This window comes from Pteropus medius, unplaced genomic scaffold, assembly GCF_902729225.1.
Source record: "Pteropus medius unplaced genomic scaffold, Ma_sr-lr_union100, whole genome shotgun sequence".
NCBI classification, from domain to species: Eukaryota; Metazoa; Chordata; class Mammalia; order Chiroptera; family Pteropodidae; genus Pteropus; species Pteropus medius.
This window is the reverse complement of record NW_024350325.1, coordinates 10,510,105-10,533,327: the sequence shown is the minus strand read 5'-3', so window position 1 is coordinate 10,533,327 and position 23,223 is coordinate 10,510,105. Positions and strand designations below refer to the sequence as shown.

General features: G+C 34.9%; 1 protein-coding gene across 3 annotated transcripts in view; it reads left to right on the top strand.

The window, feature by feature from the left end:
* CKAP2 (cytoskeleton associated protein 2) overlaps positions 1-18,464 on the top strand; it is an 18,619-nt gene extending 155 nt beyond the window's left edge. The window contains exons 2-10 of one of the 3 annotated variants that reach the window (XM_039839436.1): positions 6-115; positions 1,049-1,130; positions 8,500-8,575; positions 8,691-9,556; positions 10,007-10,211; positions 11,347-11,517; positions 13,208-13,277; positions 17,037-17,280; positions 17,774-18,464. In XM_039839436.1, coding sequence (XP_039695370.1) covers positions 46-115; positions 1,049-1,130; positions 8,500-8,575; positions 8,691-9,556; positions 10,007-10,211; positions 11,347-11,517; positions 13,208-13,277; positions 17,037-17,280; positions 17,774-18,029 — 2,040 coding nt within the window. In that variant the 5' untranslated portion in view covers positions 6-45 and the 3' untranslated portion in view covers positions 18,030-18,464. Of the gene's footprint in view, positions 116-1,032; positions 1,131-8,496; positions 8,576-8,690; positions 9,557-10,006; positions 10,212-11,346; positions 11,518-13,207; positions 13,278-17,036; positions 17,281-17,773 lie in introns of all 3 variants that reach the window. The other 2 variants (XM_039839434.1, XM_039839437.1) reach the window with 2 other exon arrangements.
* The last annotated feature ends 4,759 nt before the right edge of the window (positions 18,465-23,223 follow it).

Genomic DNA, 23,223 nt, shown 5'->3' with positions numbered 1-23,223 from the left:
GCGAGGCAGTTAAATCCGAGACGAATCGTCCTATCCCGCACTGCGATGAGCACCCCTGTCGTGCCCTCGGATTTGCAGCTTCACCTGAGTCAGAGGACCCATCCCGGGTTCAGAGGTGAGGGCCGCGGTAGCGGGATTGGCGCGAGCCGGCGGGCGGGTGGTTTCCTTGGGGAGCCGGGGGTGGCGGGCGTCGGGGCGGGCGGAAGGAGGGCAACTCGGGATCAGCCGCCAGGGCCTTGGGTCTGCAGACCCGCATCGACCCCGACCAGTCGTATGAGACCCTTAACGGTCACTTGGCTTCTGGTAGCTGTATTCTTGACAATGGTGCCGGCTCCGTGGTGGTATTGTGCGGCTTGAGGCCTAGCGTACGGTCGTTACCGGCAGGACTTGCCTCCTGGCGGCGGAGACTGGCCGACGGTCAGAGACTCTGTTTAGGCCGGGGGCGCCTGTCAGGCTCAGGTTGGGGCCTGGGCATGTGTCCGCCCGCGTCCTCCCGCAGAAGCGATTGCGCCTGCGCGGGGCAGTCCGCCGGTCTGAGTTGGGAGCGACTTTCTGGAGGGTTGGGGTTGTCTCAGCTGGTGCTCCCTGTTTAACGCCCTCGACATTGTATAAATCTAGGGTTGGCTAGGTTTTCGGAAGTAATATTGTTATTTCTTTGGCTTACACGTGGGAAAACAGAAAAAAGAAATTCTCCCTCAACCCAGTTCTAGTGAATTCGAATTTCGAGTCTAGTTAGTATTTCATCTCTACTATTTGGTTTCCTAAAGCTTGGCTTTTAGTAACCGTATGTTGAAAATGATCTTCAGGTGTTACACTTTAAGACAGTAGATAATGTGATTCTTGTGCAAAGCGGTTGTGGGACCTTTTATGGTAACAGTCTCTTATAAATGGGATTAACTCTCAAAGGCAATACTGAATTGGGAAATTTTCTGTTATATACAAGATGTGATCATAAGTAGAATATTTTTCGAAGCAAGATCTTCATTTAGTCAATATTTATTTGAAGTTATTGTAACTAATGTTGACTTGTAGCTCTTTTGTTACTTAGAACAAAGAAAACAAAAACTCAAGGAACATCTGCTCAAAAGAAAAACTTTTTCTGCATACAAACAAGAAAATCAAATATCCAGGTGAGGTCAGATTTTTTTATTTCAGATCCATAAAATTATATCAGAGCTGCCCAATAAAAATGTAATATGAATCACATGTGTAATTTAAAATTTTATAGTAGCCATATTTAAAAAGGTTTTTTAATGGAATGAATTTTAATAATATTTTATTTAATCCAGCATCTTGTGTTACCATTTCAACATGTAATACTTAAAAAATTATTTACATTCTTTTTTGGTACTAAGTTTTCAAAATCTGTGTATTTTATACTTTCAGCATATCTCAGTTTGGACTAGCCATATTTTAAGTCCTCAATAGCCCCATGTGGCTTAGTGGCTCCTTTCTCAGATGATACAGTATTAGATCATTTCCTGTGTAAATTAATTCACGCTTTAAGAGGAAACAATTAATTTTAAAGCAAAGTTGTATATTTACCAAAATACTGACTTATAGTTTATATAGTGCTACAAAAGCCAGTCTTTCTATAATTTAGCAAGGTTTTAGTGAACGTGTGTGTGTCTGTTCGTGGCGGGGGGAGGTGAGGCTAGAGTATTGTTCTTTAGGAGGTGGCCCTCCTTTTAAATGTTTGGAAATCATTTGTTTTAGCTCAGTCTTCCATAGGAATATAGTTGTATTGTTTTGTTAAAATTTTAAAAATAGTACAATAAAACAACTATAAAGCAGAAAATCAAAAAGTCCCCTCACTCTCTTGAGATAACTGCTAGTAACATCCTTCCAGGCTCTTTCTGTGCAATCTACGAGTGATAAGGAGCTGGGCTAGAATATTAAGTCTGCCACTACAACTGTGTAACCTCAGAGGAGTTACATAGCTTTTTGAGTCTATTTACTTATATTAAAATGGGATAATAATAGATGTTTTTCTTGGGTATTAAATGAGATAGGGAGTGCATTATGCTGTGTCTGGAATATGAGAGCCTAATAAGTGTAGCTATCATTTCCTGATCCCTTGGTGGTTTTACAACAGTGGTTCTTAAAATACTTTATTCTGCTGGTGTTCCTAATTTTCTCCCAACATCATTGTCATTCTCATGGTTTTTTTTTTTTTTAAGTCTTGTTTTAATTTGCATTTTCTTTGTGTTAGGTACTTATTGATATATTTTGTCATTATGAATGCTTCACACCCTTTCTTATGGTAGAAAGTGCTTATATTTAGGAGATAGAGCTGATAGGACTTGGTAATCAATTTAGTATGGGATATAAAAGAAAGAATGGAGTTAAAGATGATCCTGAATGTTCCAAATTAAAGGAGACTAAAGAGATGTGACAACTAAATTAAATACCTGACCCTGTAGTGGAAAGGGAAATGCACTAAAAGACACTATTGAGTCAGTTTTCTACTAGAATATGAATAGTAGATTAAAGTGGTATGTCAATGTAAACTTGTGAATTTGATACTGTGGTTATGTAAGAGAAAATCCCTATTTTTAGGAAATAAACACTGAAGTATTTAGGAATAAAAGGCCATTGTATATAACTTAAAAGGTTCAGGTGAAAAATTGTATATACTCCACACATACACATGTTCAGAAAGTGCAAATGATAATACAAGTAGAATAAAATGTTAACAATAGGCAATTCTGGGTAAAGACTATATGGACATTCTTTGAACTATTTATAATTCTGCAACTTACAAGTTTGGCATTCGCAAATTTTTTTAAATTTTAACTTTAATAAGCTGCTTTACTTTGGAATAAACATTTTCACAAATCCCACATTCTTTGTTTAAAACAAACAAAAAAATGATCTGAGACTTGATTTGAATAATTGAGTGCATAGTGATACAACATATTGAGACGGGAAGACTGAGGGAGGAGTGGAGGAATTAGGAGTTCTTTTTTGACCAGGTTAAGTTTGAGGCACCAATAAGGCATCCAAGTGAAATGTCAAATAGTTATGTGTCTGAAGTTCAGGGGTGAGATTGACACTGGAGATATAAACTTGGAAATTATCAACGTGTAGATATTTAAAATCTGGGGTGGAATGAGATTACTAGAGAATTAGCAAAGAATATTAATTCAAATAAGACAATGATTCTCAATTACTTAAATAAATCAACAGGGTCATGGGGTATATAATACTCTTACACACAATAGAAAGAAAAAAATTCTAAAACTCTAGTTTTACCAAGAAACCCCATAAGTACTATATTTACTCTTTTCAGAAAACAGATGTCAATTTAAATACTATTACTTGAGCAACAAATTAAGTAGACAACCAATCAGAGTAGCAACTTTTCACAATTAAACAATTCTATTTTACAGTCTTTAGTGTGGATATTTTAAGACTCCTTTATTCAGTTCACCCTTCTGAGGGCAATTTTATCAACAAGATAGAATAGAGTTATACATTCTCATTAAAGTCTCCACACTGGACACGTGAGTAAGGTGGGGATACTTCTTATTATCCTGAGATTTTTTTTTTAAAGGTTTAATCATCTTATTTTTATCTTTTAAAAACAATTGAGTTATGGTTAACATACAATATTATATTAGTTTCAGGTATACAACATAATAATTTGATATTTTTATACATTATGAAATGATCACCATGCTAAGTCTAGTTGCCACCTATCACCACACAAAGTTATTACAATATTATTGATTATATTCCCCGTTCTGTGCATTATATCCCTGCGACTTCTTTTAAGACTGGAAATTTGTACCTCTTAATCCCCTTCACAAATTTCTACTGTCTCCCTACCCTCTTCCTCTCTGGCAACCACCAATTCATTCTCTGTATTTTAGAGTCTTTCTGATCATCTTGAGAATTTTTCGCTAGCAGTTAGAAAGGCCAGCAATTTCAAGACTAAACACTAGAATTCTGTTAGCACTAACCAAAAATGAGCATTCCCTGAGAAGTATAAAACTAAAATAAAAAGGCAGAAGAAAAGTTTAAATTTTAATGTGGCCTTGAGCCCCGGCAAGGTTAGGGGAAAGAGAGACTTAAAAGAAGTGGACTGCTGAGGTAAGAGGGAAAATAGAAGAATTAGTGATTCAGTAGCAAAGCCAAGAAAGTGTTTTATAGAATAAATAGCTATCTGTTATCAAGTGCTGTTGAAAGGTGAAGACAGAATTGACCATGAGTTGTATGTAAAACATGGAAGTGGATGACAAGAGTTTCAGTAGCATGGTGGGGACAAATTCCTGATAGGCACAGTTGAGGAGAGAATAGAATATGATCACGAGGAGACAGTACCTATAGCTCTCCTTTTGAGTTTTGCTACAAAGAAAAGAGCAATGAAGCAGTAGCTGAAACGGAATGTGAGGTTTAAGGCCTTAAAATGAGGTATAATACATAAAGTTTATAGGCCGATGGGAATGATCTAGTAGAGGAACAAATTAATGATGCTGAAGAATGAGCAAATAATCAGAGGAACAAAGTCCCTGAGTAGGCAAGAGGGAGAACACAGATGGAGAGTTTGACTCTAGATCAGCATGGTGTCAGTTCATACATTAGGAGGGAAGGCAGAGTATATGGGTACAGAGGCAGATAGGCTGGTAGTCTTTGGTGGAGGAAAGACTAATTCTTGTTAAGAGTGCTTCTAATTTTCTCAGTGAGATAACATCACAGAACATTTTAAGCCCAGAAGTAATAGAGGCTGAAATCAATAAGGGGCCTAATTAGTGAAGGTACCACATTGGGAGCAACCTGGTAGGTTGACCCTGAGCATCATCTCCCACTTCACACTAGACAGCAGACAAGAGGAGTATTTGTTTGCTCTCAGGTAGTGACAGCAGGAGCTGAAACTGGGGAGACATGTCTATGCTCTGCACCTCTGGCAATGCCTGGAAGGGACAGGAGGCACCCATATTCAAAAGATGGCTACCAAGATACCCTGTGCAGTGGCACATTTTGACGATTCTCTGCCGTCATTCAAAATGTGTAACACAAGCTACATCTCCAAGCAGACTGAGCAAATAGATGTAAAAGGTGTTAGAACCAAAATTATCAACTGTAGAGTCAGCAAATTTTGTTGACTCCAAAATGTATGTTTTTTTCACATTTAAACATCTCTGAACTTAGGATTTATCTTAGATTCAATGGCATCTAATTGACCCTGTTTTTTTCTTCATGGAATGACCCTGTTTTTCTCTTTACTTGCCAAGAGATTCTCATGGCCTGTACTAAGCAGTCTGTCTTCAAAAAAGGGTTTAGTTTGAGTCAAATTCTTGAGGAGGGATTTTCTTTGGGTCTGTAAGTCCATATTCTTTTTCTTTTTTTTTAAAATTAAATTTATTGGGGTAACACTGATTAATACAATTATATAATTTTCAGGTATACATTATAATTTGACATCTTGGGTGTGTTTACCACCCAAAGTCTAGTTTCCTTCAGCTACCATATATTTGATCTCTTTTACCCATTTCACCCTCCCCCTATCACCCTATATTTGACCCCCTTTACCCCATCTACCTCCCCTCCTCCCACACCCCCTACCCTCTGGTAGCCACTAGTCCATTGTCCACGTCCCTGAGTCTCTGTTTGTCCTGTTCATTTGTTGCTTTTAGGTTTATGTCCCACATATAAGTGATATCATGTGATTTTCACCTTTTTCTGTCTGGCTTATTTCGCTTAGCATGATGATCTCGCAGTCCATCCATGTTGTCACAAATGGCAGTATTTCAACTCTTCTTATAGCTGAGTAATATTCCATTGTGTACATGTACCACAGCTTCTTTAGCCAATCATCTATTGTAGGACACTTTGGTTGCTTCCATGTCCTGGCCACTGTGAATAATGCTGCTATGAACACTGGTGGGCAAATATATTTTTGGATATGGGTTTTCAAGTCTTTGGGGTAAATAATCATTAGAGGGATTGCTGGATCATATGGTAGATCAATTCTTAGTTTTTTGAGGAATCTCCATACTGTTTTCCATAGTGGGTCTACCAATTTCCAGTCCCACCAGCAGTGTATAAGGGTTCCTTTTTCTCTGCATCCGCTCCAACATTTGTTATTACTTGTTCTGTTGATTATAGCTATTCTAACAGGTGTGAGATGCTATCTCGTTGTGGTTTTGATTTGCATTTCCCTAATAGCTAGCGATGTTGAGTATCTTTACACATATTTGTTGGCCATTTGTATGTCCTCTAGGGAGAAGTGTGTGTTCAGGTCCTCTGCCCATTTTTTGATCGGATTATTTGTTTTTTGTTGTTGTTGAGTTGAATGAGTTCTTTGTATATTTCGGATATTAGGCCCTTATCAGAGGCATTGCTTGCAAATATATTTTCCCATTTGGATGGTTGTTTCTTTACTTTGTTGACGATTTCTTTTGCTGAGAAGCTTTTTAGTTTGATGTAGTCCCATTCATTTATTTTCGCTTTTACTTCTCTTGCTTTTGAGGTCAAATTCATAGAATCCTCTTTAAGTCCAAGGTCCTTGAGTTTAGTTCCTGTTTTCTTCTATGCATTTTATTGTTTCAGGTCTTATATTCAGGTCCTTAATCCATTTTGAGTTCATTTTGGTGTGTGGTGATAGACAACAATCTAGTTTCATTCTTTTGCAGGTGGCTTTCCAGTTTTCCCAGCACCATTTACTGAAGAGGCTTTCCTTTCTCCACTGTATGTTTTTGGCTTTTTTTGTCGAAAATTATTTGCCCGTATAAATATGGGTTTATTTCTGGACTCTCGATTCTGTTCCACTGGTCCGTGTGTCTGTTTTCCTGCCAATTCCATGCCATTTTGATTACTGTTGCTTTGTAGTATAATTTGCAGTCGGGCAGAGTGATGCCTCCAGCCTCGTTCTTTTTTCTCAGGATGGCTTTGGCAATTCATGTTTTTTTGTGTTTTCATACAAATCTGATGGTTTTTTTTCCATTTCTTTAAAAAGTACTGATGAGATTTTGATGGGGGATACATTAAATCTGTATAATGCTTTAAGTAATAAGGTCATTTTAACTATGTCAATTCTTCCAGTCCAAGAACACAGAATTATCTTTCCATTTCTTTGTATCTGCTTCAATTTCTTTTAATAGGGTCTTGTAGTTTTCTTTATATAGGTCCTTCACATGTTTTGTTAAATTTATTCCTAGGTATTTTATTCTTTTTGTGCAATTGCAAAAAATTATTTTTTCCACTTCTTTTCTGACACTTTGTTATGAGAGTATAGGAACACTATAGATTTTTGAATGTTGATTTTGTATCCAGAGACTTTACTGTATTTGCTTATTGTTTCTCGTAGTGTTCTTGTGGAATCTTTAGGGTTTTCTATATAGAGAATCATGTCATCTGCAAATAGTGACAGTTTGACTTCTTCATTTCCTATTTGGATGCCTTTTATATCTTTCTCTTGCCTGATTGCACTTGCTAGGACCTCCAATGTTATATTGAATAACAGTGGCAATAGTGGACAGTCTTGCCTTGTTCCTGATTTTAGAGGGAAGGTTTTTAATTTTACCATTAAGTATAATGTTGGCTGAGGATTTGTCATAGATGGCCTTTATTATGTTAAGGTACTTTTGTTCTATACCGATTTTAAGTTGATCATAAATGGGTGCTGTATCTTGTCGAAGGCTTTTTTTTGCATCTATTGATATGATCATATGATGCTTATTTTTTAATTTGTTTATGTGCTGTATCACATTAATCAATTTCTTATTTCTTATGTTGAACCATCCCTGTACCTCTGGGATGAAGCCCACTTGATCATGGTGTATAATCTTTTTAATATGTTGCTGTATTTAGTTCCCTAGTATCTTATTTAGGATTTTTGCATCTGTGTTCATGAGAGATATTGGTCTGTAGTTTTCTTTTTTGTGTATTATTTTTACCAGGTTTTGGTATCAGAATAATATTGGCCTCATAAAATGAGTTGGGCAATATTGCCTCCTCTTTGATTATTTTGGAAGAGTTTGAGGAGAATACGTATTAAATCTTTTTTGAATGGTTGGTAGAATTCATTGGTAAAGCCATCTGGTCCTGTAAAGTCCATATTCTTAATAAATTAAACTAGAAGTGTGTATATGAAAATTTTGTATTTCTTTTAAGAAGACTAAATATTTTTCTTAGTGTAAATCTTACTGAGTAGTTAAAACTAAAACTAACCAAAGAAAGTATTGCTTATAAAGGTTTTTGAAGATTTATCTGAATGACTTAGAATGGTTTAGAGTGAGATTATCTAGTGCTTACATATTCTATGGGGATAAGTTATTAAGACTTTCAAGGAAATAGCTTTAAATTTTTCAGCAATCTTGTTTATACCTTTTAATAACCCTATAATATAGAAATGTTTTGTTTAAAACAACTAAATGTCTTAAATTCTTGCCTCAGTTTAAAATGAAGTTTGGTAACTATTAAGTTTTCCATCTCTTCCCCGCAAAAAGGAAATCTCTTTGGTATGGGGTTAATTTTTTTTTTTTTTTTAAGTAGCAGAGACCAAAGAGTGATGACATTGGAGGGTCAGGTCCAAGAAGAAACAAAAGTTCTGAAACTTAAGACAAAAATGGTAAGATATGGACATAGTCCTCATAAACTGTCTCTTTTCTTCCTTTCCCTTTCCTAAACTCTTTCTGAAAGAAATGAGTTCTGAAATATTGATTTGTCTTAAATAACTCTTTTAGGCTGATAAAGAAAATGTCAATAGACCTACAAGAAGCAAAAATAATATAACAGTGGACAAACTTTGTATTCCTTTAAAAACTTCTAATGAATTAACCAATTCAAATATAACAATTGATACACATAATCTGGAGAATAATAATCAAACTCTGCAGTTGTTACCAATTAAAGACGAGCCCCAAAGTCAACGTATTACATTAAGCCAAGCATTTCACATTAAAAACAACAATAAAAAGAAACCAATGACTACAGAAAAACCGAAGCAAGATGCTAACACGCTCAAGAAACCCGTGCTTGGATCTTATCGTGGCCAGATCGTTCAGTCTAAGGTTAATTCATTTAGAAAACCTGTACAAGTCAAAGATGAAAGCTCTGCACCAACAAAGAAACTTTCTACCACTATCTCTAAAGCCACAAAGCCTCAGCCTGTAATCACCCACAGTGTGACGGTGAAAAGTGACAAAGCCTCAGATATGATGACCACCACTAAAGGAGCGAACACTGTACCTCAGAACAGACAACTTTTGCGTCCTCCCATTAGAAGTCACCACACTAATACCCAGGACTCTGTGAAACAAGACGTCGGTAGAACCTCTGCCAATGTTACAATTCGGAAAGGGCCTCATGAGAAAAAATTACTGCAATTAAATCCAGTTTTATCTAGTGTCAAAACCAGTTCTCAGGAAGTAAAAAGAAATAAGACACTATCAAGAAGCATCACATCTGCAATTATAGCCAGGCCTGCTTCATCTGCTAATATCAAACTGATAGAAAAGGCAAAAACTGTTGACCAGCGCAGACATACTATAGCAAAGGCAACTATCAATTGTAGGTCGGCTCAGCCCAAGGAAACCGCAGAAGAGAGAAAGTAAGTAGGTGTGATTTAATTAGCTTAATTTTCAATTTCGTACCATTTGTGAATCTGGTTTATAATTTCCTTGAATGTCTTAGGACTTTTTTTGGTGTGGATTGTCTCTGTCATATGCAGACAAATTGAAGCAAGTTTATATTGTGGAACAGTACAACATAAGTTATACTGTTTGAGTATGTTTTATTAGGCTGTTTCATGTAACATCAGTTAAAATGTTTAATAAAATTGGAAAACATTTTCTAACCTCCCCATTTAAAAATTCATTCTTGGGTCATTGAGAATATAATTAACATTGATATGTTTAATATTTTTTCTTCAAATTTGTGAACTATGTATGCCACTAACATGTAACTACTTAAAGACCTGAAATATTTTTTAACTTTTCTTCTATTTAGCAATGCTATCAGCAGTGTCACAGTAATTTTTATCCACTGCTTCTAATTGTAGAGCTCGTCTGAATGAGTGGAGAGCTGGCAAAGGAAGAGTGCTGAAAAAGCCTCCGAGCTCAGTAGTTACCCAGCCTGAACCTGAAGGACAAAATGAAAAACCAGTTGGGTCCTTTTGGACTACCATGGCAGAAGAAGATGAACAAAGATTATTTACTGAAAGAGTAAACAAAACGTTTTCTGAATGCCTTCACCTGATTGATGAGGTAGAGTATCTTATATTTGTGTAGTAGTTTGTAGCTGCAAATTACCTTCATAAATATCTCATTAAATTACATCATCAGTCTTTTTTGACCAAGACTCTGCGTCAGTGATTTTACGTAGACTTAATGTTCATTGTGAGATTGCTTCTCTTTAGCCTTTAATGGACCGCATTTTCATTGAGTTCATATAAATATATCAAAGGGATAAATTTTTTACTTGAGTAATAAATACTGTATTCCTCTAAGATGTTATTAATTTGCCAAAGACTTGAAATAACAAAATAGTGAGTCATTGTTATCATAGATTAAATTCAAATTAAAATATTTGCAAACAAAATTCCTTAATCTCATTCAACATCATCATGGTCTTGAATTCACTGTAGAATTCTTCAATTTGGACCAAAATCTGACAGACTATATAAAGTAACTCCAGAATGTTTTCTTTATTTCCCGACTATCTTTAATCTTCTTTTGGTCACACGCTACTGTCTAAGATCCAGAGCAAGACTGAATACACACAGTGTAATTTCCGACCTTACTCTGGTCTTCCTGAGCATCTTTAAACTTTCTGTAGTTCTGAGAACCAGTGAAAATTACAGTCTGGGGAACTCTGATTCTTCTGCTCAGTTGGGATTTTTTTTTGATACTTTGGAATTTTTCTGTCCTACTACTTAACCTATATATAGCTCTTACTACATAAACCATCACAGGTTCATTTTAACCTTAATATCAAAACCTGACAGTTTGACAAAAAAAAAAAATTGCACTCTATTTCCATTCATAAACATTTGATAGATAAAAAAAATTCTAAATACTAAATAATTAATAAATGGAATCCCACAATATATGAGGAAAAACATCAAGACCAAATAGAATGTTAGTCATTTTTTTACTAATATTTTTCTCAACTAGTATTTCTTTTGTGTATGTGTGCCTTGTACTTAGGACTGATAATGCTTTTTGTTAGCTATTCAGAATAAGTTTGGAGTAAGGGAGATAATAATGAATACGAATATATTTATGGATAATTTTCTATCAACTTTTTCTCTATCAATGATCTTGATTATAGAAAGCTTAATTAATTGTTCATACTTTCTAGGCTAAAAGATATCACTCACGTTATTTCTTGATATTTTAGGGATGCCCAAAGGAAGAAATATTGGACACACTGAACGACCTGATTAAAAATATTCCAGATGCCAAAAAACTTGTTAAATACTGGATATGCCTGGCACGTATTGAACCACTCACAAGTCCTATTGAAAATATTATTGCAATCTATGAGAAGGCCATTCTGGCAGGAGCTCAGGTGAGATTAAAACTTACTGTTCTTTATTAATTACAGTGTAAATGAGTCAAGATTATTTGGAACACATCATAACATAATAAAATTTGTGGAAATACATATCGCGGTAATGAACGTTTAAAGGCCACAAGGATTGCATGTTATAAAAGCTGTTTCTCAACTTTCTAAAACTTGCTTATATAGTCAGGATAATCAGACCTTAGAAAATGGATATACTGTAAGCTGAAATGTACATTTAATGAAACTTGCTGGGAGAACATTTTAGCACATGTCATTTTGCACATTCCTCATTGATAAAGAAATCTGGGAAATTGAATTTTTAATGTTAAAATTTATTGAATATAACACAAATGGAATTAAATTAACTTAAAAAATGTTAGCAAACTCTGATGGCTTTGTAAGAGAACTCTCACTTTAGGAGTGTATCTTGATGTACTCACATTTATATGCCATATGTTTGGTCCTGCTCACATATGGAAAATGGCAATACACTAGTTTCTCTGACATTTTTACCACCATAGTGGTTTGATACTATAATCTCTCACCTCTTCCAACTCTATTGCTACAAAAAGCCCTGGGTAGGATAAATTGTATCTTGAGGCTTTTGGGTTAGTTCGGTTTTTTGTTTTGTTTTGTTTTTATGGGCAAATGTTTCTAAAATGTATTTCCTTTAGACCAGGTTTCTCAAAAATGCATTCTTGGAGATTGTTTACAAAGAGTTTTAAAAAATTCTTTTTAGCCCTTCATTAAGCTTAAAGTTCGTCTATTCACCATAGTCTCAGCAAAGCCAACAAATGCTATTTGACCTTTCACCTGAATCAGAAATCAAATATTCAGTAGTTATTCTCTCAATAGCTTAGCAATTATATATAAATCACTTTGCTGAAGGATAATTGCATTTGACAGAATCCCACCTGGAAGGGATTGTTAGGTCCCTACTACACTGAACGAGAAGGGATATTACTTAAGGTGGCTTATGGCAGTATAACTAGGATGTATAACTGCAGCTAAGGTTCTCATAGAGTGCAGTGATGTAAAGAGAAAGATGTGACACTAGAGCAGAAATTGGAAAACAAGGATCAAAATTAGCCAAGCAAATTGAAAGCAGGATGGGTGAGTAGTTCAAGACTAAGTTCTAGAACTAAGAATATGACCAGAATATTCCTTTTATATAATGTCTTTAATTTATTGCATTAGCAGGCTTGGTAGTTCAGAGGAACACAGGAAGTACTCATAATATCTGGCATATGATGGACAATTAGTGAACTGTTGAATTTTTGAAACGAGCTGTTCAAAGATGCATTTAATACCATGCGAAACAAAAATATAACCATGTACTTGAACGTAGGAGGAAAAGTGTAAACAATAAAAATTTAAAGTAAATTTAAATATAATCAGCTCTTTAATAGATGTTAATAATGTTAATTTGCTACTCGTTCACTAATTTTGTTCATATCAGGCAAAGACTTAAGAAAAATTATGGAGAAAAATTTTAAACTGATAAAATTCTTTCCCTTAAGTTCATTTTTATTGTATAAATTAGAAAAGACAGCCATTTTTTTCAATTTGAATAGCAAAATAAGTGGTTTATAATTACTGGTTTTAATATTTTCAACTTGGACAACAAAGTTAATGTCTGGTCTGAGAATATAAAACTTTTATGGGTTTGCTTTCTTCATTTAAAAAAATCAAGCCTATTGAAGAGATGCGACATGCAATTGTAGATATTCTAACAATGAAGAGTCAAGAAAAAGTTAAATTTGGTAAGTTCATTTTTTTTCTTTTCTTCAGGTGAATTCTGATTTTATTAAATTTCTTTGCTAAACTGTTTTATTATTTTTCATTTTTTAAATATATAGGTTGATCTTTCCTCATAGTTCTGTTGACATATCTCTGAGATTCAATGGCTCTGTATAGTATAAAGAATTTTTAATTAGGAGGTCTCATTCAAAACCCAAATCTGTTTATGAAAGTTACCTTACCTATCTAGGCCTTAATTTCCTGTCTTAAAAATGAGGCAGTTTGACTAGATGATATCTAAAGACTTTTTACATATAAAATTCTGTCATCTGTTCTATGCTGTAGAGAAGCTCATTTAGGAATTCTCTTTGTGGGAATAGTAGGTTGAGAGGTGATAAGACATTCAATTAGCTGTCAAGTATATAAAATGTAAACATTTTCTAGATTCAGATATAGGTTGTGCCAATTGCTGTAAACTTACAGGAAATTTAACCCCTTTCTTATCTGTAAAATAGGATAATGTTACTATCTTCCTCAAGATTGGTGGGACCATTGAACGAAATAATGTATATAAGTATCAAAATCTGTGGCACATAGTAAATTCATTAAACTTTAGCCATTATTAATATTATTAATTAGCTTAGATGAGAGAGGAGAAATCATTACATAAGTGTGAGCTAATTTGTTTCCTTATTTAATAGAGTTATTACCAGTTTTTTACTGTAACTATATTACCCAATCACAAATATTTGAGCACCTGTTATATACCATTATTGCTTGTATTTGGTTATTTTCTTTTGATTAATTTTAAAAAGAGTCAAACAGTGAATTTTTTACGGCTCATGTGACATGCTGCTAAATTGCTTTTCAGATTAGTTATAAGTACCTTATTTTCAGTAGACAAAATGAATTTAAAATATAGAGACCTAGGTCAAGGGCTAAACTTTAAATAAAATCAAAGATCATATTGAAATTCTAAGTGTGTTATACACATTTTTGTTACATGTTACAAAAAAAAAAAGCCTTCAATGAGGTTAATATGCTAATGGTTTACCCATGTGTGGGAGGTGGTTATCTTTTATTGGCAGTATGTTTAGTTCAACAATGAATATTTCAATTTATGGTTGCTGTTAATATGCCCCCAGGGGACATACAGAAGATGTATATGATCTGATCTTACTAGTTATATTTAATGATGGAGCTGGAGTGGGAATGGTCAGGGAGATAGAGGGAAAAATCAGGAAAGACTAGTATACCACAAACAAGGAGAATTTTAAAGTTTAAGAATAACCCAATTTGGAGAAATGGGTGAAGGGGATCCAGAGGTATAGAAGCTTTCAGTTATAAAATAAGTAAGCCATGGGGATGTATTGTACAGCATGACTACAGTTAATAAGACTGTATTGCATATTTGAAATTTACAAAAAGAATAGATCTTAAAAGTCTTTATCATAAAAAAAAAAATCCTGTAACTGTGTATGGATCAGATGTTAATTAGACTTATTGTGTTGATCATTCCTGTGTCTTAGGTCTAAAGACAGCAAAGTGGAAATAAGAATTTCATTTAAAAAGCCTTCTTTCTCATAATTCTCACTGGCTCTAGAGAGATGTGGAAAGAGAAAACAGTATTTAAATCTGATTAAGTTTTCTATCTTATTTTTCCTTAATAGGATAATACTAGTTAGTGGAATCTTTTCTAGCAGGTAGAATATTTGTTTAGGTGGAAAAGGAAATGCTATTGATAAACTCTTGGCTTTCTGAAATAGGTACTTAAAAGTTGTAGATATAAATTTTACAAATTAAGATTATTTCTAAATAGTATTGGGAAATAGAAGACAAATAAGAGAGACAAGTACTACTTGTTTGTATCTCAGATACCTCAATATCCTGCATATCCCAACTTGAACACATTTCCCCCTAAACCTTATCCTTCTTTTGGTTCCCTGTCTCAATAACTCATACTATTCTCCAAGCCAGAAACTTTGGGATTATATTGTATTTCACTCCTTTCCCACATCCACACCCCTGTTCCTCAGCCAGTCAAATTCAGTTTAACTTCATAAGCATCTCTTAAAATTCATCTACTCCTCTTCACCCTTACTTTCATTACAGCTCTTGCCTGGACTACAATAATAGTCCCCTAACTTGCCTGCTTCTCTACTCTTGCTTCAATCCATTCTCAACACCGCAACCAAAATGCCCTGTCACTTAACTGCTTAAATTCCTGACTCCAGCTTCTTGTCATTTTTTCACTCTTTCACATCCCTGAATTTCTTTCTTTAGTTTTTTTTTTTATTTCGTAGAAAGGACTATTCTATCTGTCTTGCCTCTGGGTCTATCCAAGCCAGTCTTCTATTTTTAACCTGATTTCCTCCTTATTTTTTAGACCTCAGTTCAGATGCTACTCTTTGGGGTAGCCTTCTCTAATAGCCACCTTTCTTCCGCTACCCAACTAGATTAGATGTATCTGTTTTGTGCTCACTGTTTTTTCTCTCTGTGCAGTATTATTGTACTTGATTGCTTGTTTGCCTTGTCTTTTGCACTGTAAACTTGATAGACTAGGACAGTGTCTGATCTTCCTCATTATTGCATCCCCAGTGTTAATGCAATGCTTGGCTCATAAATATTTGTTGAATTAAAGAATTCATATTCCCTCTCTTCCACTTCCAACTTCTTCCCACTAAAAGAACTACATTCACTTTGTCATGTAACTGAAACATCTTAGTAAAAATCTCTAATATTTTCCTAATAATCAAATCTAGAGGTCTTTTCAGCTTAATGGATTTATCAGATGTCTCACAAGTATTTTACATCTAACATGTTTTATTTTGAATTCTTCATCTTCCTTCACTGCTTCCCCATACCACCATCTCTTCCACCCAAAAAGAAAGGAAAAAAAAAAAGTTCTCTTCTGTCATTAAAGACTCCTAAGCAAGAAATTTTTGAAGGGATGCTCCTAATATGTACACTAATTCAGACATACACATGCATTCTTTTGTTTATTAACTACTAACTCAGAAAAAAACTCTTAAATTGAGTTCTTCCTTCTCACTGCCTATCTCTGATGCCTTGCTTAGGCTGTTAAAACAACTTTGTCTTCTTACCATTACATATTATTAGCTTTCATTCCCTACCATTCTAAACCATCCTTTATAGTGACCAAATCTAATTATATCTTTGTCTCTCCAGTGCATTGTTTTTACCAAACTTCTTGCACATAAAGTTCATTACAATCTAGCCCCTTCCTACCTATCAAAACTCATCACCTCCTAACCACATTCTGACCTTGCTCCTTATCCCGTATTCAGAGCACACTGGCCCTTTAATGTTGTCTTCATAGATTGTTTTCTTTAAGTTTCATACCAAGGTTATCTTCCTTAGTCTTGTCAAGTACTCATTTTTCAGGATCCAGCATGAATGCTACTCATGAAGCCTTCCCTAGCCATCTCCCTGTCCCACAAAGAAAGTTAGTTAATTCTTTTTATGGGTTCTTACTTCAATTACAGCCTTTTTCTCGTTTTATAATTATTTTATATGTCTCTTCCATGGAATGTGAACTTCTTAAAGAACAGGAATGATGTCATTCTTATATTGTATCTATAATCCCTGACATATGGGAGTTAATAAATATTTGTTAAGTAGTTGTCAGCAGTATTTGCTTATGAAAAGTCATGGATTGGTTATTTTATTTTGAAAATCTGGCCTACTATGAATACTTCAACGTATTCTGATTTTGTTTTTTAAATTTGACCGAAAGCTTAATCTATAATGTATTTCTATAGGACAAAATTTTGAGGAGGCTTGTGCAACCAAGGAACCAATCCAAGAAGTCAACTTTGATGATATTGGTGGTAGTAATCTAGAGTCAGGAAACCCGGAAATAGAAAATGTGATATTTCAAGATCGTGAAATAGAGCAAGATGACAAAACAAAACATCCAACCACTGATGTTAAAACCCCTAGTGCAGAAACTAGGGAGAGTTGCTTAATTAAATATAATGTGTCTACTACACCATACTTGCAAAGGTAAGCTCATAAACTGTCATGTGCTATGATTTGTTTTTACACTTAAGGATAATAAATATGGTATTTTAAAATCTTTAAGATTGCTTCTGATTAGAATTACTATTTGTTAATACAAAGATTTCAAACAAATTGAATGTCATTGGGACATTTCACCTTTTAAATATTGTATTTGCTTTCTCTATATATTGCCATTTTGAAAAAAAAAATTTTACATCATTTTATTTAATTGCTGACTGTATACTATTGATAACAGGTTTTATAATTCAGTTAGCCAATTCTACAAATATTCAAGTTATCTGCTGTGTATAAGTTATAAAAAAAATAGAGAAAAGAATAAGTTCTTTATTTCAAGGAGCTTGCAGTACCTCTTTTCTATAAGACAATCACATGGTTGTAACATATAAGTTATAGTATGATAAATAGCATCAAACTACAAAGTAAAAATATTAACATGCTTTTTAATTCTGCAAATAATTTTGTGGGTTTTTTTTAGTGTAAAAAAGAAGATTCAGTTTGATGAAATGAATTCTATGTTTAAAGAGCTGAAGTTTCTAACACCAGTTAGACGTTCTCGACGTCTTCAAGACAAGAATTCTAAATTGCCAGATATGTTAAAAGACCATTATCCTTGCGTGTCTTCATTGGAACAGTTAACAGAGTTGGGAGATGAAACTGATGCTTTTATATGCCGCCCTAATGCAGCACTGTGCCGGATGTATACAGAGACTGAAACAACAGAAGAAACATAAAGCTATGCTAAGGAATGAGGATTTTATTCCTGGGGTGTTTTGTTTGTTGTGGCTTTGTACGTCCTAGGTCAGGAGTTGGCCAGGTACCCAAGTATTCATTGCAGTAAGCTCTTTTACTAACATAGACATTATAGTAGGTGTTGCCTTCTGTGCGTCAGAAAGCTAAATCCTACATTATCTCTGCAAAGATTTTTCTCTAAGATAAGTAAATTTTGTCAACTAGTTTACTATGTTCCTTGAATATGATTAGTAAATGTCATTCATGTTTCATTGGTATTCCTAAAATAACTAACACTTAATCTTGTTTTGTAATATAAAAACTTCACTATTAAATCATGTCTCTTGAAACATGATAGTTAAATATTGTAAACAGTTCTCTTCTCCCCACACACATAAGTACCACCAATAAAATTGTTTTGTATGTCTTTGAACTGATATTTAAATGGCATAGATCCTCTACCAACTCAACTGTTCAAATAAGTAATTGGTCATTGTAAGAGACTGTATAATTTTAAAACTGTAATACGAATGTGGTTGAAAATCTCATACATAGTCTTATTTACGTTCATATATTCCATTTGTATAATAGCATCTATTTTCTATTTATTGTTTTCTCTCTAGAGAATAGAATTTTTGCTTTTTAAACTGTATACCCAATATGAATACAATAAATTAAAATATCTACATAATGATGGTTTCAGTAACATTTAAGGATGTGATATATGGTACATGAGCTTTGAAGTCCAACAGACCTATATTCAAAATCTTGGCTCCTGCCTTCCCTTAAAAGTTAAGTTACCCTGGAGAAATTACTTAGTTGAACCTTATCTTTGTGAAGGGTAAAGTGGAGATAATCCCTTCTGGTCATTTTGTACCATGTCATCTGCTTGTCCCCGCTGGCTGATTAGCCAAAATGGATAACTGACCCAAGCTGGACTGCCAAAATCCTTTTCATAGGTTTTTAGAATCAGGACTTCCAAGACCAGTCTTTTCCATGTAGTTAGACCTGAAATATGTAAATATGAGGCACTGGATGATCATATGAAGGTTGGGTGGCGAAGGTCAATGGAACAACAAAGTAACTAACTACGCAGGGAAAAAGACTCCTGCCTGGAAGTTTACTATTGACAGTTGTGTATCCAAATATACACATGTTAAATCTGAATACAGATAAACCAGAGTCCCTCTACTCCAATCTCACTACCCTTCTTAAATGTAAAATTAGTATGGTAACTTTACCGACTTTTTCTGTGTATTTAACATATACATAGACAAGTACATAAACACGTGTGTATGTAGATTTTGTGGATTTTGTTTTGCTTTGTTGGATATGAATGGCACCATACTTCATATATGGTTATGCAGCTTGCTTTTTTTCTAATTTATTAAGTCAAGGAACTTTTCATTGGCATAGATCAATGTAACCCTAAGATTACATGGGAGTTTAGTAAATGATAAATTTTACATTTCAATACGGTAAAGAATGACTGTGAACCACTCATCCATTTTGAGAACAAAAAATTTCAATCTCTACATCACCTGCGAAAATAAATTCCAGGTAGAATAAGTAAGTATATTAGGAGGAAATGTAAAAAGCCATTTTTTTCCTTAGGGTAGAGCTTTCTTAAGATATTTCTAAAGGAATCTTTAAAAGATGTGGTAGAGCACACAGACTTTAGCAGCACTTAGCAGCAGGACTAGTTCCTCCTCTGAGTACAAGCACACGACATTCAGGATCTAGACCAGTTACCACACCTGAGATCTTCAAAATTCTGTGAGGAGGTAGATTGTGAAACTAGAACCCTGTACCCAAGATATTATTCAGTGTTGAGGGCAAAATAACTTTCAAACATGCAAGGATTCAGTTTACTGCTCATGAACTTCCCTGAAAGTATTCCTGAAGGTTTGATTCCAGTGAGGTAAGTAAATCTATTTAAAAGAATAGTTAGGCACATCAAATTTAAAAAAAAAAGTGAAGTCTACATAATTGTAGATTATAAAACATGATATGAAATGAAAATACCCCAATGATTTCAACAGGAGAGGTGTCAAAGTGGAGAATTAAAGCTAATTTTGCTAATAAGCTTGTTATGTTTGGGAGCAGGATGTAGAAATTTATGTGTACTCATTATTAAGCACTAAGGGTTTAAATATTAAAAATATAAAATGTGAGGGTAGGACCCAGCAATTCCATTCCTAAGTATCAGGAAAAATGAAAACATGCCCCAACAACGGTTGTACACAAAGATGTCTTATTCATATTAGCCAAAAACAAAACAACCCAAAAGTCCATCAACTGATGAATGAAAAAACATTGTATGCTGTGTCCACACAATGGAAATTAAAGCAAAAGGAAATGGAAATTAAGACATAAAAGAAACCAGACAAAACATTACATACTATATTCTATTTATGTGAAATTCTAGAAAAAAACATTGACAAAGCAGATCAGAAGTTAACCTGGGACCGGAGGTTGGAGGCAAGAAATGTTTGGGAGTAATGGAAATGTTCTGTATTTTAATTGTGGTTACATGGCTATATGTTTGCCAAAATTTATTGAAGTGTACTCAAAATGGGTGAATTTTATTATATGTAAATCATCTCAAAACAGTATGCCCTTACCTTTAAAAACAAGGATATCTACTAAACACATAAAAATAGAATATGTAACTCCAACCACTTTGGGGAAGTGGGGGTGTCCGAAGGGATATTCAACCCCAAGATGTTAACCACACAGATGCATGGGGAGCTCCAGCTGTTCCAGCCCAAATGGCAGACTAGAGAGAGCTTACCTCTTTGATGACCACAGCTCCCAGCCTTCAAGCTGCCCCCACCTGATGCTAAGTGGAGCAGGTTCTCAGATCTGAATTATTTTCTTTTCATCAATGTTTCAGAAGCAGAGCAGTGCTTCATGCCTGCTTGAAACTGCCCTTATAGCGTCCCTCATTTCTATGTTCATGGCTTTTAGTGAAACTATGTTAAGACCTAGCTCTCTTGATACATAAGAAGAAGCTTATAAAATTAAGACGATTCTTTTTTCTCTATCAACAAGGCCTGGAATTTAAAACTGCTATTAGGAATTCAGGAAAATTAACTTTGAGATTCAAAGGTCATTGGGCATCATAGTAATTTAATATTTTGAAAATATTTGTTTTATCTATACTGTTTACCAGGACAGAAATCTGGCTCTCTAATCAGTTCCTGCCTGTTCATTGTACCCCATATACTGCAAAGCTGAGACTAATGTCTGCAATTGCCTACTGTGTTATCACCTGAAGACCATTACTTTTCCACCTTCTTTTGGGGCTCAGAGCATCCAACGATATTAGTGGTTCTCAATCAGGGGTGATTTTGCATTGCCTCCACCTCTCCCCATCCCCACCCCCACCCCCCCTCAGGGACACTTTCAATATCGAAAGACAGTTTTAGTTGTCATGAGTGAGGGCAGGGGTGGGGAGAAGGCCAGAGACACTACCAAACAACCTACAAAGCACAAGACCATCCCACTCCACCCTGCCCCTGTAACAAAAATTTATCCAGCCCAAACTGTCAACAGCTGTGAGGTTGAGAATCCCTGAACTAGATGACCACCTCCTCTGTCCTTGTTAATGCCATCTAATGACGCCTCAGTCACTCCATCACCACTCATTCCAATAAACGTTGCCTCCTACTTCAGCAACTGATTCCTAGGCCACAACACTGACCTGGACATTGCCAAGAACTGCTCCACTTCTGAAATCTTGATGTTATGGTCCTGTTCTCTTCACAGCTACTCTCCTGCTGACTTTCTTTCTCCCTTGCTCCCTCTGCATGTATTTTTTACTTCATTTAGACCTCTAGTTCATCAAATGCTTCCTTCCCCACCCCCTCATCGTGACTTTTTAGACCAGTACTAGAAATAGAAATATATTGCAAGATACATATGTAATTTAAAATATTCTAGTAGCTATGGTTTAAAAAGGTAAAAAGAAACAAGCACAATTAATTAATTTTCATAATGTTTTACTTAACCCAATATATTCGAAATATCAGTTCAGCATTACTCAATGCACAAAACTATCAATGGAACATTTTACTTTTTTTTGTACAAATTCTTTAGAATTCTGTGTGTATGTTACACTTAGAGCACATTTCTATTCACACTAGCCACTTTTCCAGTGTTCAACAGCCACACATCTCGTGGCTACATACTGGATGGTGCCAGTCTAGACTTCACTTCCTTCACAGGGATAGATGCCAAGGTGTATTATTCCAACCATTCTTATAACAGCACCCTCAATTCTCTCGTCTCAGTGTTCTTCTGTTTTGCTTATCTGCATAATCTCAATTTTAGATTAATCCAGCCTCCTCAGTGCTAGAGACGATTACACAGCTATGCACTGGCATCACCTCTGAGCTGCTCAGAAGCCTTCGTCCACATTAGTTTCCTCTCGTATTCTGACAACAATAATCAAAACTTCACTACTCAGAGTTTTACTGTATTTAACTTGTAAACATATTAAAATCTTGATTAAAAAAAATTTCCTCTTCAAGGTTTCTGTCCCAACACCCAAACTATATAGATTACTTATAATTTTCTATTTCATAGAGAAAATTGAGACCCTCAAGATTCCTTCTTTTCTAATATTGTCTTCATCAATACACATCCCTATTTTCTCCTCTGGTCTCAGAAGCAAATCTGTCAGTCATTTATCTAGTCCAGAGCTAATCCTCCTACTGGATTCTTACATAGAAAGGTTTAATTACTTCCTATATTAGTTTCTGATTGCTTCAGTCTCAACTAGACCTTCCTGGTCTCCTCTGCCTCTAGTATTTTCAGCTTCTCTTTCCTTCCATTGATTTATTATCTCTCAACATATAATTTCCCCATTAATAAAATACTCTCATAATCTTATGTTTCCCTCTACTCATAGTTATCACCCTCTCTCCTTCCCTTTATGGCTAAGATTCTTGAAAGTATCCTATACTCTTTGGTTCTTCTGACCATCCCACCTCAACTACTGTAATCTGGTTTCTCCCTCTCTTCAAGATTACCTATGACCTCTTGTTGCTAAATCTAATGAGTCCTTGTCAGACTTTGTAACTCAGTCACCTTTTGACACTGTTTACTGCTGCAACATTATTGTAGCGTAGCACTTAAGAGTGAGACTCTGGAGCCATACCACTTATGTTCTAATTCTAGTTCTACCATTTA